Raw genomic sequence first — 16,150 nt, 5'->3', positions numbered from 1 at the left:
ATCATTAGGGAACATGAATGTTCAATTCATCGCCATGCTGACGCTCTTCAAGAAAGAGATGCCAAAAACGAAAATGAAACTACTGATGGCGATGGTCAGGCTGTCAGCCCGGCAGACATCAGACCTCTCCCACACATCGCAAAACCACCTGGATATAGTCAAATAGGCCAAACATCGCGTTCGTGCTCTGCTGCGTTACTAACTTCAACTCATTGTCCGAAGCAATTGCAAGAATCTAAACAGAAGAAATCAGAGGCTGAAGCTAAGGAAGCAGCCAGAAAGTTATTTGGGGAGAAGAGTGGAAAATCTTCAAACCGTAGACCTAAAGCAGAAGAATCGTCTAGTGACTCGGCATCCGATGTCCATCTTGACGACGGGATTCAGATAGAAGTGATGACGATGACGCAGCGTGTTTGTTCTGTACTGGCCGCTTTTCTAAAGACAAACGCGGGGAGACATGGGCACAGTGCACGAAATGATATCGCTGGGCTCATGAAGATTGCGGTGCACAGAAGACAATTTTGTTTGCCCCGGATGTCGTAAATATAAACCTAAATAGTGTGAAATGAGTGAAGGATAACAGAAATGAATGAATACGTAAAAAATGTATATTCATATGTCATTATCCTGTAATAAAATAATTATTACTGTCTCATATTAGGAAACCTTGATCTCATTTCTACGAAATGCCTTGTTTGTGAAGACTTAATAACTACTCTGAAAAATTGTTTATTAATGCAAATAAGGTAATTGTATGATAAAATTAAATAATGCAACATATTATTACCATCGTAAAAATACAATTGTACTTACGTTTAGGTCTTTCAAATGGATTTACAAAACTGTGTCTCATATTAGGCACCTTTCTTCTACTGAAGTACTGAGGAATCATCAGACGCGTTTGAAATTCGCCGAAGATGAGGACACTGCGTTAAGGAACAACATAGTAAGCAGTTCAATTGAAGAGGAATGACCGTCTCTAAAGACAGATCTCACAATTATTGGGCAGACAAATACAGGTACAGTGGAAGTAACTGCGAAAGAAACGTTGGGTAACAAGAGAAATACGTCGATTTATTAGCGAAAGGAGGATTATCAAAAGTGTTCAGGAATAGACAGGAATACAGAAATATCACTTAGACATGAGATAAATAGGAATTGCATAGAAGTCAAGGCAAGGCGCTAACCGGGAAGTGTCAAAAAAATCTAAAAAGAAATCATATTAAGAAGGATGATTAAGCATGTAGAGTGGTCGAAACAGCCTTCTATGAAAAGAAAAGCAGCGGTAGTAACATCAACAGTGCAACGAGAATTCAACTGTAAAACGTTGATGTAGAAAGAGTATATTGAAGTCCTTTATGAGGAGGAGAAATTGTCTGATGACGTGACAGATAAATAAACGGGAATTGACATGTAGGACGTAGGGAATCCAGTATTAATCAGAATTTAAAAGAGATATTGATGATTTGAGTTCAAATGAGGCAGAAGGGATGGATACCATTCCATCGGGATTTCTAAAACACTTAGGGAGTTGGCAACCAAACGACTATTCAAGTCAGTGTGCGGAAGGTATGAGACGGCGATATATCATTGCACTTTCGAAAAAAATATCAACAACGCAATTCTGAAAACAGCAAGAGCAGGTAAGTACGAGACCTATCCCACAAACACCTGAACAGCTCGTGCATGCAAGTTGCTGACAAGAATAATACACAGAAGAACGGAAAAGAAAACTTAGAATCTGTTCTACGACGATTAGTTGGAGTTTAGGAAAGGTAAAGGCACCAGAGAGACAGTTCTGACGTTTCAGCTGGTAATGCAAGCAAGACTGAAAAAAAAAATCAAGACACTATCATACGATTTGCCTCCTTAGGAAAAGCGTTCAACATTATAAATTGGTACAAGACGTTCACAGTTCTGAGAAAAATAGGAATAAGCTATTAGGATCCACAGGTAATATACTATATGTATAAGAACCAGGAGGGGACAATAAGACTGGAACACCAAGAACGAAGTGGTCGGATTAAAAAGAACGTAAGAGAGGGATGCCGTCTTTCGCCCCTACTGTTCGTTCTGTATATAAGAAGAAGCAATGACGGACATAAAAACAAAGATTCAAGAATCGGATTAAAATTCAGGGAGTAAGTATTTGAACGATAAGGATTCCTGATGTCGTTGCTATAATCTTTGTAGGGAAAGAAGAAGTCCAGAATCTATTGTATGAAATGAACAGTCGAATGAGTACAGAATATTGATTATTAATAAACCGAAGATATACGAAAGTAATGGGAAGTGGCATAGAAGAGAATAGCGATAAAGCTAAAGTAAAAATTGGTGGTCATGGAGTAGGGGATGTTAAGAAATTCTGTTTCCTTAGAAGCAAAACAACCTATGACGGACGAAGCAACAATTGCTTACAAAAGTCGACTAGTACACTAGCACGTGCATAAAAGGTGTTGCTACGGAAAAGAAGTCTTTTAGTATCAGACATAGGCCTTAATTTGAGGAAGAAATTTCTGAAAATGTACGTTTGAAGCACAGCATATATTGTAGTGAAACATGAATGGGAAAACCGGAACAGAAGAGAAACAAAGCATTTGACATTAGGTGCTACAGAAGAACGTTGGATATTAGGTACACAGATAAGGTAAGGAACGAAGAGGTTCGGCGCAGAAATGGCGAAGAAATGGTTATAAGGCGGCTGTCCACGTCGGAGGTTCGAGTTCTCCCTCGGGCATGGGTGTGTGTGTTGTCCTTAGCGTAAGTTACTGTAAGGTAGATTAACTAGTGCGTAAGCTTAGGGTCCGATGACTTCAGCAGTTTGGTCCCATAAGACCTTACAACAAATTTCCAATTTCCAAGACTTATAGGAAAGGCACTGAGAAGAATTAGATACAGGATGATGGGACATCTGTTAAGACATTAGGGAATAACTTCCAAGGTACAAGAAGGAGCTGTAGAGGGTTGAAACTGTAGAGGAAGACATATTGGAATACATTCCAGATATAATTTGACGACATACGTTGCAAATGCTATCTGGGATAAAGAGGTTGGCGCTGATGAAGAATTTGTGAAGGGCCTTACCAAATTCAGATCAGTGATGAATTAAAAAAATTTTACGAAGTGAGACGGTAAGCGCGTCCACGGAAGGAAACAGATACAGGAGGCACTCACAGCAGGAGCGGGTGCGGCGCGAGGCGGCGGCCGTCGCGGTCGCCGCTGCTGTGGCAGGCGTCGCTGGAGACGGCGACGTGCGCGCCCGCCTCCGGGGGCAGCGCGAGAGCCGCTGCGTCACGAACGAGGGAGGCGGCGTCGTCGGGCCCGCACGACGGCGGCAGACACACGCCCCACCGGAAGACGTCGCGGCGCCGCTCTAGGCGGTGCTGGCGCCCCTGGAAAAGCACACCGCAGCGCCTGATCACCTTCTGCCTGAGGACAACACATAGCACGGGTGAATTACACAATGCACTGAGAGGGCGGAAGTCAGTTGGTAAGAGAGGCACTGCTCGAATGTCGTGCAGAAGTCACGGAGGCATCGACCCAGGTTGTCGACAATGTACTGTGCGAGCTGGTGGTGGGTCCACAACGGTGTGGGCTGCTTACGTGGAATGGACAGGGTCCAGGTGGCGGTAGTATCGCGTACACACAAGATATAAAATGGCAGTGCATTGGCAGACTTGTAATTTGTACTCAGGTGATTTATGTTAAATGGTTTCCGACACGATTATGGCCACACGGCAAGCATTTGAACGCCGAATGGGGCTAGATGCATCGAAAATTCCATTTCGGAAATCGTTAGGGATTTTAAAATTCCGAGATCCACAGGGGCAAGAGCGCGCTGAGAATACCGAACTTTAGACACTGTCTCTCACAACGGATAAAACAGTGGCCGACAACCTGCACATAACCACCGAGGGCAGCGATACTGTCCTCTGGTTGTTCGGCTGCCGGGAACTTCTGTTGAATCCATGCCACGCCGAGTTGCCGCACAACGCTGGGAAAAATGTGGTCCGCCATAATGCTAGGAGGTATCCTACGACTTATCTTGCCCCAGTGAATGCAGCTACATATGCATTTACACTGAAGCGCCAGAGAAAGAGGTATAGGCATGCGTATTCAAATATGAATATGTGTAAACGGGCAGAATATAGTGCTGCGGTCGGCAACACCTACATTAGGTAACAAGTGACGGACACAGTTGTAAGATGGGTTACTGCTGCTGCAATGTCAGGTTATCAAAGTTTAGTGGCTTTGAACGTGGTGTTATAGTCGGCGCACGAGCGATGCACACTTGCATCGCCGAGGTAGCGATGAAGTGTGGATTTTATTGCACGACGATTTCAGGAGTGTGCCGGGAATATCAGGCATCCGGTAAAACACCATATCTCCGACATCGCTGCGGCCGGTAAAAGATCCTGCATGAACGGTACCAACGACGACTGAAAAGAATCGTTCAACGTGACAGAAGTACAACCCGTCCGCAAATTGCTGTAGTATTCAATGCTGGGCCATCAACAAGTGTCAGCGTGCGAACTATTCAGCGAAACATCATCGATACGGGCTTTCGGAGCCGAAGGCCCACTCGTGTGTCCCTGATGACTGCACGACACAAAGCTTTACGTCTCGCCTGGGCCCGTCAACACCGACATTGGACTGTTGATGACAATAAACATGTTGCCTGGTTGGACGAGTCTCGTTTCAAATGGTAGCGAGCGAATGGTCGTGTACGGGTATGGAGACAACCTCATGAATCCAGGATCCTGCATGTCAATATGGGAATGTTGAAGCTGGTGAAAGCTCTGAAATTGTGTTGGGCGTGTGCAGGTAGAGTGATATGGGACCCCTGATCCATCTACATACGACTCTGACAGGTGATACGAGCGTAAAAATCCTGTATGATTACCTGCATCCATTCATGTCCATTGTCCATTGCGACGGACTTGGGCAATTCCAGCAGGACAATGCGACACCCACACGGCCAGAATTGCTACAGAATGGCTCCAGGAACACACTTCTGAGTTGAAATATTTCTGCTGGTCACCACACTCCCCAGACATGAACATTATTGAGCATATCTGGGATGACTTGCAACGTGCAGTCCATAAGAGCAGCTCTTTCGGATTTATGGACGGCCGTGCTGGATTCATGGTGTCAGTGCCCGCCAGCACTACTTCAGACATTAGTCGAGCCGATGCCATGTCGCGTTGCAGCACTTCTGTGTGCTCGTGGGGGCCGTACACGATATTAGGCAGGTGTACCAGTTTCTTTGGCTGTTCAGCGTAACTTGAGCATGTCAAATAAAGTTTTGTTCAGAAAAAAATGTAAAAAGCAAATGTTCTTCTGGTACACTCCTCGACTTAAAACCTGCATATGGCTGGTCGCAGCAGAATCTAAATACGCGCCGATTGCGACACGGTAAAAATACGCGGCCGGGCTGATTATGCTCTAAGACCGGCTATCTGCACATACTGTTAATAGTGTTGGCTGCAGTTGTTCTTGGAGGAAGACTCGTCTTTTATTCGAGGTGTTATGCAGTGCTTGCGCAGCGGTAAATAGCGAGTCGTCTGAAACCAACGTCTCGCGGTCGAAACGGCTCGTTTCCTGAATTTCTCTAGCGCCTTTATTCTGAATGCTATAGTGCTCAAATTGATGGTAGCACAGTTGCAATGTATTTTACTTTTTGATGTATCAGTAATAACAGTCAGATAATTTTTTTAAGAAATACTTCTTGCGGGGCAGTCCCCTTCAAGGCCACATATAAAAGAACTCTCCGGCACCATTTGCTGACACTCGGTCGTGGCGTCGGCACAGTGCTCCGTCCCCCCTTGCCTAAAGCGCGACCTACCGCTCATCGCTTTACATAATATAAAATGCTTTCCTGTCGTTGGGAGATGCTACGCAAAAATGTCTACTATTTGGGTTTCGCGCCCGATAGCAACAGAGGCAGAAGACCCGCTATACTAATATGCAAGGCATGAGTATTGTCCTAAGTTAATTTTATATTTTGTGAACCAATCAGAATACTTCATTACATTTTTATGCTAATATTAATTATTTATATTTCGTTTATCTTCCTCTTAGATGTGATACTTCACGCAATTTCTTCGTCAGGAATTCGTTTTTCTTCGTCGACCAATTTAATGAATTTTAAACATAATTTTCATTCAGTGTATTTTGATGTTTTTCGCCACGTTTTCATTATAAACTGACTAAGAATATTTTTTATTTTTTAATGTCGGAAGTTGATTCTGGGATTATAATACCGTATAAATCAACTGAATTTAGGAGCCGCTGACCGAACGCCAAGTATTCACTTTAGATTACGTATGAAGAAACATTATACATTCATTGTAGCATCTGCTAATGGAGTTTGAGGACAATCTGCGTGATACCTCCGGGATTCCTCAGGAAACTTACGTTGCTCTACTTTGCATCTTCTCTCTTCCCTGTGTAGGTCCTATCTGGTAGGAGTCTGACTGACAAGCAATGCTCACATATAGGTCGGACAAGATTTTTATAAGCTACATATTACAATAGCAATAGTACTATAACATTTCCTTCAAGGACGCCCCTCTGTCAAGAATGATATTTTTTGTTCTGTGTGCTAGGAACTCTTTATTCCAACCACAAAGCCAGTCTGATATTTCGTACACACATACTTTGTTCATTAGGCGGAAATGTATTGAAAAACTTCCAGATGTCAAGGTACGCAGCGCCAACTGAATCTCGTGGACGAACAGAGCGAGCTGGCCTTCACACTATCTATGTTTGCGAATTGATGTTGATTCCTACAGAGGACATTTCGGTCCTCCAGAAAGATCTTAATAAGTGGGCAGGAAACAACTCCAAAAGGTTTATAGTTATGTACATAAATGCAAGCGAAAAGTAGGGACTGGTGTGAATAAGATATCACTCCAATTTCATATGCTCCATCAGAAAATATATAGCTCACGTATATACACCATCCCTTAAAAGGTAAATGTAATTTGGTAACCACAAATTTTCTAATTTGATAACATACAGAGTGAAAAGAGGAATAGCAAATAATTGCTCTAAACGGTTTGCATGATTTCCTCGCAAGAATGAAAAATTAATAAGGAAACGAGAGAATAAAATTTTCTAAGTTTGATTAGCTGGCGTTAGCCATGTGGAAGTATCAACAAGCAACCAGTCGGGAAGCGTAAACATTTCAGTAGTGTTACTTATTCAGGAAGACACCAACCTCGATACTCTTGAGTAGCGAGCCCTGCAGAAAGTCATTACACGAGAGCAGAGAGAACTGCCTCGTAACGTTATGTAAGAGGCAAAAAGAGTGTAACATACTCGTTAAGCAGATGTAGCGGAACTGAAGACCGCTGACGACTCGAGAAGAACGGAACCGATTTGCTGATTACGAATGACGTCATAGAGAAGAGATTCTCCTCGACGACATAAATACCCTATGACACCCATCAGTACGATCTGTGGCGTTCATGTCGTTCCCACTCCCCCTGATACGGTATGGCTACATCTTGTGTGTGAGATTGCTCTATTATTGATCTTACACTTGCTGCCTTACGAGGATATTAACTTTTCGCAGCCACTGATAATGAAGCGCAGCATACAGTACTGATGGGTAGTCCAGGGGTCTACCGGCAAGGGCCCGGACCACGAAAGAAGCTGCCCAAAACTGCAGCGTCGCTCTAGTTTTACGGCTTATTGTACCGACGGGCCATCTTCAGAATTCAACACGACATCACGGCATCCGGCATCACGGTCCACCTTATAGGACAATGCCGGCAGTGATCGGGAATGAGTACTCCACGAATCGGCATGTGAATCAAACGTACGCGTCGTTGTCACCGCCAGTCTCAAGCAGGGCTACAGACGGGGTGTACCTACCTCGTCAGCGGGCAGCAAAACACCGCGCCAGTGCACCATCGACTTCCACTCCCAGTTGATTCAGCGCAATTGGCACTCTTGAGTCCGCTATTAGTTTCAGCTGATTCCTCTCCAGATTGCATAGCCACCAGCCGTCGCAGAAGATACGGCAACAAAATGAATTCTGAGCAATAAATGAAATGATCTTGAATGCTATTTTACTGCCTAACAAATCACCTCAGATTGCCACAAGCTCCCTTAATTGTAACTCACTCACACCCACTAGCACATCGCTGTAAGCTGCTCGTAACATCCATTCCCACTTGCCCTCTCTCACTCACTCATTCAGCCCAACTCATTGTCATTCTCTCTTTGCATCTCCCTGACATTGTTTACTGAGTCACAACCACAATTCCCTTCATTCTGCCCTACTACTACAGTCCCCACTAACTGCCACTGTATCCCTCTTGCGCTCTCTTATTTCTAATATCCCATTCCCTCCTTCTCCCTCTTGCTCTCTCTTATTTCAAATATCCCATTCCCTCCTTCTTACCGCTGCCGTCTTTTCTCACTGTCACTATCTCTCTCTTCCTAGTTGTCATTGTCATTGGCTTGCACTCACTTCCACTTTATCTGTCCCCCTCCCACCCTCCTCGCACCATCGCCATCACTCTTTTCCTAGCACTGTTCTGTCACTTTCAAGCATGTTTCACTGCAACTCTCTCTCTCTCTCTCTCTCTCCTTCACGCACACTGCCAATATGTACTTAGTTCCTTATACACCACAACCACTGTCTACTGCCTTCCAGTATTTATCTTTGCCACCGTCTTTTTCTTTCTCAGCATAAAAAAGCGTGAATATGATGGTATACCAAATTGTTTGGAAATTTTTTAAATATGCTGAGGAAGACAGCATGAGGCAGCTGGTACCCTGTTTCAGTCACAGTACTTTGAATAAATGGGACTATGTTCGCATTTCTTTTTGATTCGATAGGAACATTTTCCACTGGTTTCCTTATTTCCCCTACTGCAGCAGGACATGTCAGGAAAATGATAGGAAATGTATTGGCCAGCAAAACTAAGATAGTTTACTTATGTGAAATTCAATTTCAGATCTCAGACGTGCAAACAAATTTTCCGTGTGCTTAATTACTACAATATGCGTTTCCAGACGATAACGGAGGTCATTTATATCATATTTATCGGCGCTAATTTACTTAAAAAACTACCGTATTTTACATGCGTATTTTACGTGTACAAGTAGGGTAACTTTGATCCACAGTATCTCGGAAACAGATAAAGATACAATATGTGAGCGAAAGTATCCAGACACCTGGCTGAAAATGACTTACAAGCTCGTGGCGCCCTCCATCAGTTATGCTGAAATTAGATATGGTGTTGGCCTATCCTTTCTCTTGATCACACCTTCCACTCTTGCAGGCATACGTTCAGTCAGGTGCTGGAAGGTTTCTTGGGGAATGGCAGCACATTCTTCACGGAATGCTGCACTGAGGAGGGATATCGATGTCGTCTGTGAGACCTGGCACGAAGCCGGCGTTCCGAAACGTCCCTAACGTGTTCTACAGGATTCAGTTCAGGACTCTGCGTAGGCCAGTCCATTACAGGGATGTTATTGTCGTCTAACTACTCCGCCACAGGCCGTGCATTATGAACAGGTGCTCGATTGTGTTGAAAGATGCAATCGCCATCCCCGAATTGTTCTTCAACAGTGGGAAGCAAGAAGGAGCTTAAAACATCAATGTAGCCCTGTAATGTGATAGTGCCACCAAAACAACAAGGGGTGCAAGCCCCTTCCATGAAAAACACCACCACACGATAAGACCACCGTCTCCGAATTTTACTGTTGGCACTATACACGCTGGTACGTTTACTGGGCTTTCGCCATACCCACACGCTGCCATTGGATCGCCACATTGTATACCGTGATTCGTCAATCCACACAACGTTTTTCCACTGTTCAGTCGTCCAGTGTTTACGCTCCTTACACCAAGCGAGGCGTCATTTGGCATTTGCCGGCTTGATGTGCGGCTAATGAGCAACCGCTCCACCATGAAATCCAAGTATTCTCACCTCCTGCCTAACTGTCATAGAACTTGCAGTGGATCCTGATGCAGTTTGGCATTCCTGTGTGATGGTCTGGATAGATGTCTGCCTATTACACATTACGACCCTCTTCAAGTGCTGATGGTCTCAGTCAACAGACGAGATCGGCCAATACCCTTTTGTGCTGTACGTATCCCTTCACGTTTACATCGGAAACAGTGGACCTACGGATATTTGGAAATCTCGCGTACAGACGTATGACACAAGTGGCACCCAATCACCTGACCACGTTGAAAGTCCGTGAGCTCCGCAGAGCGCCACATTCTTCTCTCTCACGATGTCTAATGACTACTGAGGTCAGTTATATGGAGTACCTGGCAGCACTGTGCACCTTATATGAAAAACGTATGTGTTTGGGGTGTTCTGATACTTTTGATCACATAATGTATGAAGAGAATTTTAAAGGTTATTCGAGATAGGGATCTTAGAAATACATCTTAAAAATTACAGCCACTTTCCCTGCATAGCCGTCTCCTTATCCGCTACTGCTTTTTGGTACCCAGAATACATGTTACTGGGTTTTTGAAACGTGGGATACGGTTCTTCTGAATACCCATAAAATATACCGTTAAAACTTGAGCAGTTTTCTGTTGTTATTTATTATACTGATTTTACTTCATACTGGAATTTACTTGTAGAAGTAGGGTAAATTTGAATCTCTGTATCTCGGAAATGGGTAAAGAAATCAAGAAAAATTTCAAGACTGTACGAGATCGGGGTGTCAGAAATATATCGTAAAAATTTCAGCTATTAGCCGTGCGTGGCCGTCTTGGAACGTTCGGCTGTATTTTGGTCCGCTAGTGACAGCGACAGTCTAGTGAAAAAGCTTTTTTCCGGTTTTCCGAAGACTCGCGTGTGAACTGAACGGTGCCACGATAAGGCCCTTAAGGCACACAGTAGACTGAACATCATGTAGAAAGAACCAACCGATTTGCTCAATTGTCTAAGCTGGAGGTTTTGTGAAATATTCAAACACTGACCCTGTGCTACAGGATAGTTACAGTAAGACGACCCTTCTGTGGGATGTACAAATGTCCCCTACCCCAAAGGCTATCCCAAACACTTGACTATACTTTTTCTCTCCCAAAAAGAACTCGAGGCATGAGCAACTTAAAGTGCTGTTTTCATGCACGGCGTTTTGAAGCACCTCACGTGCTCATGCTGTCATATGCGTACCGCTAAAGTGAAACTCTACCAAAGAAATAAATTAAAAATCTTTCCTTCTGAGTATTGCATTGCATGTATTGTATGTTAACCGAGGACCTAGAAACGACGGAGAGGCTCCGTCCCCGCCGCAGCCGCAGTGGTCCACAACCCCACGACGACTACCGCAGTCCACGTCACCCCTCCGCTGCCCCACACCGAACGAGGGTTATTGTGCGGTTCGGCCTCCGGTGGACCCCCCAGGGAACGTCCACACCACAAGAGTGTGACCCCTATGTTTGCGTGGTAGGGTAATGGTGGTGTACGCGTACGTGGAGGACTTGTTTGCGCAGCAATCGCCGACATAGTGTAACTGAGGCGGAATAAGGGGAACCAGCCCGCATTCACCGAGGCAGATGGAAAACCACCTAAAAACCATCCACAGACTAGCCGGTTCACCGGACCTCGACACAAAGTTTCTTGGCAAACTCAGTACTCCTCACTTTTGGTTCCTTCTGACATTAGATAATGCACTGAACGCCCAATTAGCCGTCCGCAGCTCGTGGTCTATGGGATAGCGTTACTGCCTCTCGATAACGGGGTCCCGGGTTCGGTTTTCGGCCAGGTTGGGGATTTTCTCTGCCCGGGGACTGGGTGTTTGTATTGTCCTCATCATGTCATCATCATCATTAGTGAGAGTGGCTAGACTGGATTGTGAAAAGTTAACGGACAAAGGGGTCCCGGATTCGATTCCCGGCCGGGTTGGGGATTTTCTCTGCCCGGGACTGGCTATTTGTGTTGTCCTCATCATTTCATCATTTGTGTAAGTGCCTAGACTAGATTGTGATAGTAAAATGGAGTCTATAAAAATTGGGACATTGTACGGGCGCTGAGGACCGCGCAGATGACCGCCCCACAAACCGAACATCTTCATCATTATCAGCCCCTTTAGCCAGTTAATAGTGTCTTTTGGTGTTAGAATGAGCAATTGTATACGAATGCATTACTGAGCGGCAGAGTCAGTTGTATGCTACGATTACACAATAACGTTTGACAAGCGACGTAATTTTCAAATGCTGTTGATGTTACTGGAAACATCAGCCAGTTGCGCGTGCGGTTGCCCAACCGTTACGAAAGACTCAACTAATTTCCTACTGTCTGTCAGCGAAAACAGTTCAGCGGAAACGCTTTAGTGAATTCGTGGTGGTACTAACGTGTACACGCAGGGGTAGGAGACCAGCAAAAAGTACCAAACCGGAGAATAGCTATCAGTCACTCTCAAGATGAATGGTCTTCGCGTGTAATTAGTGTGGGAAACGACGCAGGAAGCAAAGGCGGGATTGCGCGGCTCACGCAAAGCGCCCTCGCCAGTCGAGTTTCGCGGTCAAGGGCGCGGCCGAGCAAGGTCGCGTAACACGACTACACGGCGGGTGGACGCGTTGTGTAAGGCGGACGCAGCCTCTGCTGTGCGGTGCGGCGGGCAGCGAGCGGCGGCGCGGTCGAAACACGCTCGTCATCCCTGGACTGGGCTCTCCTCTGGCAGTGATGCTACTACGGCTCTGAAAGGAAACTCAAATGCCCAAGAAAGACTGAAAACAATTAGGAAAAGGTCGTTGCTACTTTGACAACGTTAATGCGGAAAGATGACAGCAAGACGTCTGCCTTGGTGCGAAACAACTTTTATACCGAGCTTTTGTACACTTGAGTCGGCCGGTGTGGCCGTGCGGTTCTAGGCGCTTCAGTCTGGAACCGCGTGACCGCTACGGTCGCAGGTTCGAATCCTGCCTCGGGCATGGATGTGTGTGTGTCCTTAAGTTCGTTAGGTTTAGGTTCTAGGGGACTGATGACCTCAGATCTTAAGTTCCATAGTGCTCAGAGCCATTTGAACCATTTTTTTGTACACTTGACGATACTTACTAACCTGTCTCAAAGACGTGGAATCATCTACCTCTCTGCTGGAGCAGTACCTTTCTGAATGGGAACAGTAAATGAGTGGTACGAGTTTTGACTGGAGAGGGTCAGTACGAAGGCATGGCGGCACAGTTTATTTTGGGAAAGTATTCATCATGAAGAATGAAGTTACAAAAAGTATATGTTTTTTTATTTTGACCTTTCCTCATTTCTTAGGATTCCGTGCCTCAAACGGTAAAAAAGGATCATTTATAGTATCACTATGCTGTCGGGCGTGGCCGGCACTTGGATGGGTGACCATCCAGCCGCCATGCGCTGTTGCCATTTTTCGGGGTGCACTCAGCCTCGTGATGCCAATTGAGGAGCTACTCGGCCGATTAGTAGCGGCTCCGATCATGGAAAACCATCGTAACGACAGGGAGAGCGGTGTGCTGACCACACGCCCCTCCTATCCGCAACCTCACCTGAGGATGACACGGCGGTCGGATGGCCCCGATGGGCCACTTGTGGCCCGAAGACGGAGTGCTAGTAGAACCACTATGTCTGTCTGTCTGTCCGACTGTTAAAATCCCTTTTTCTCAGAAACGAGTAGACGTATCAAGTTGGAATTTATATGACATAGTTAGGAGATTCGTTGTTCAAATGTGTGTGAAATATTATGGGACTTAACTGCTAAGGTCATCAGTCCCTAAGCTTACACACTACTTAACCTAAATTATCCTAAGGACGAACACACACACCCATGCCCGAGGGAGGACTCGAACCTCCCCCGGGACCAGCCGCACAGTCCATGACTGCAGCGCCTCGGCTAGTCCTGCGTGGCAAGGAGATTGGTAAATATAGTTAATGTTGTGGAGAAATCAAACCAAAGATTGTGATTTATTGTTAGGACACAGCTCCAATAAAGAGACCGCCGGGCGGTGTGGCCGAGCGGTACTAGGCGCTTCATTCTGGAACCGCACGACCGATACGGTCGCAGGTTCGAATCCTGCCTCGGGCATGGATGTGTGTGATGTCCTTAGGTTCGTTAGGTTTAGGTTCTAGGGGACTGATGACCTCAGATGTTAAGTCCCATAGTGCTCAGAGCCATTTGGACCACTAAAGAGACCGCTTACACAGCGCTTCATCGCCGTCTTCTGGAGTATTGCTTTGCTGTGGCGGAGCCACATGAGACAGGAATGACGGAGGACATTGTAAAAGTATTATCATGAAGAGAGAGTGCCAGGGATACGATACGCGATTTGGAGTGGCGATCGTTAAAATAATGGCGTTTACCATTGCGGCAAGCTCTTGTCATGAAATTTCTATAAGCAACTTTATGCTCAGAGAAGGAAAATATTTTTTGGCGTCTATCAACATAGGGAAAAATGATCATCATCATAAAATTAGAGGCATCAGAGCTCATACGGAATGATTTAAGTGTTCTTTTCTCCCGCACGCTCCTCGAGAGTGGAACGGTTGAGAAATAGCTTGAAGGTGGTTCGATGCACTCTCTGCCAGGCACTTCATTGTGCATTCCAGCGTAGTTATGTAGAAAGGCTACACTCCCATCCTGGCGTAAAAATTTTAAGTTTCTACATCAATGCAATCAAAAGATACAGCCATATGTGCCACATAATTTGATATCTTGCCAGTATCGATATCGATGACATCAAATATCGCCGTAATTCTCTTTCCCAGGATGGACGAACTATCTATAAAGATAATTAGTTTGTACGGAACCCTCGGTGCGCGTGTCCTACTCGCAAGTATAATAAGAAGAGAGATTTTAAATTATATTTTTAATTTTAACTTATAAGAGAAAGTAAGATTTTACACTCTCCTTAATGAAGACCAAAGACTTCACACACGGTTTATTTCATCATTAATCTATTCTCTATGAAGAGGGAAGTTAATATTCCTTGAGAATCATCAATAATAAGGATTTTTTTGTCTTAACAAGAAGAAACCATAAATTAAATAAAAACACCATAAATATAATTAAAAACCAAAACTACCTCCTTGTGTTAATGAAAACCGCACATTTCGGAAGAGAAACTTATCAGCGGTGGAGAAGCCAGGCCAAGGAGGGCAAATTAGCAAGTACAAGGAATGTGGTGCCCTCAGCCTCGTGAAGCCAATGGAGGAGCTACTTAACCGAGCAGCAGCGGCTGCAGGTCACGAAAACTGACAGTCAGGAGATCGTCTCTCCGTAGTGCATCCAGTGATGCCGTTGGCGGGGGATGACGTGGTGGTCAGTCTGATACATTTCTGTCTAATACATTTTGCAGTCCTATTTACCACGGGGAATGTTCGATCATTGTTTGCACTTCCAATTTCCGTAGAAACCATTGGGGATCAATAGCCAGTTTTTATTCAGACATCCTAGGTTTCATGTGAATTGTCTCAATGATCTTCCATTCGTTAAAGATTGTTTTCGGGAATTAATAATAAATACGGTGCGATTTTTTTCTTGCCTGTTGTATCCGATGGAAATGTAGAGGAACTTGGTTCACTGAAATTCATTAAATCTTGCTCATGTTGAGCACCACAGCTAACACTAATGTTGTCCGCATCTCGTGGTCGTGTGGTAGCGTTCTCGCTTCCCGCGCTCGGGTTCCCGGGTTCGATTCCCGGCGGGGTCAGGGACTTTCTCTGCCTCCTGATGACTGGGTGTTGTGTGATGTCCTTAGGTTAGTTAGGTTTAAGTAGTTCTAAGTTCTAGGGGACTGATGACCATAGATGTTAAGTCCCATAGTGCTCAGAGCCATTTGAACCATTTTTGAACACTAATGTTAATGAGTACTGAAAACAACCTCAGCTGTATTACTCGTATTACAGATTTATTGTGTTACGACTTGTTGTCAAGCTGTCCTAAAGTCCTGATATAAATTGTCTGGTTGTGGTATGTAACTTGGAGATCAAATCCACAAAAAATTATCGCAAACATTCTACAGATCGCCTGGCCGGCCATGGCAAAAAGGGACATTATACACTGTGAGGGCTCTCTCTTGATACTCAAGAGAAGTGGATTATTTGCTCACTTCAGCTTTCAATTTCGCCTCTCTCTCTTATCTGACGTCATTAACAACGTAAATACTCAACTGCACTGTGTACACAGTTACCACACACAC

At 44.9% G+C, this 16,150-nt stretch overlaps 1 protein-coding gene across 1 annotated transcript in view; it reads right to left on the bottom strand.

Annotated features, from left to right (window-relative positions):
- Nucleotides 1-16,150, bottom strand: part of LOC124805532 (O-acyltransferase like protein-like) — a 370,573-nt gene that overhangs the window by 206,918 nt on the left and 147,505 nt on the right. Inside the window, exon 4 of the mRNA XM_047266101.1 lies at nucleotides 3,175-3,392. Within this exon, the coding sequence (XP_047122057.1) occupies nucleotides 3,175-3,392 (218 nt within the window). The remainder of the gene's footprint in view (nucleotides 1-3,174; nucleotides 3,393-16,150) is intronic.

Source organism: Schistocerca piceifrons, chromosome 7, assembly GCF_021461385.2.
Source record: "Schistocerca piceifrons isolate TAMUIC-IGC-003096 chromosome 7, iqSchPice1.1, whole genome shotgun sequence".
NCBI classification, from domain to species: Eukaryota; Metazoa; Arthropoda; class Insecta; order Orthoptera; family Acrididae; genus Schistocerca; species Schistocerca piceifrons.
Note: the sequence above shows the minus strand (reverse complement) of the source record. Positions and strands in the feature narration are given on the sequence as shown.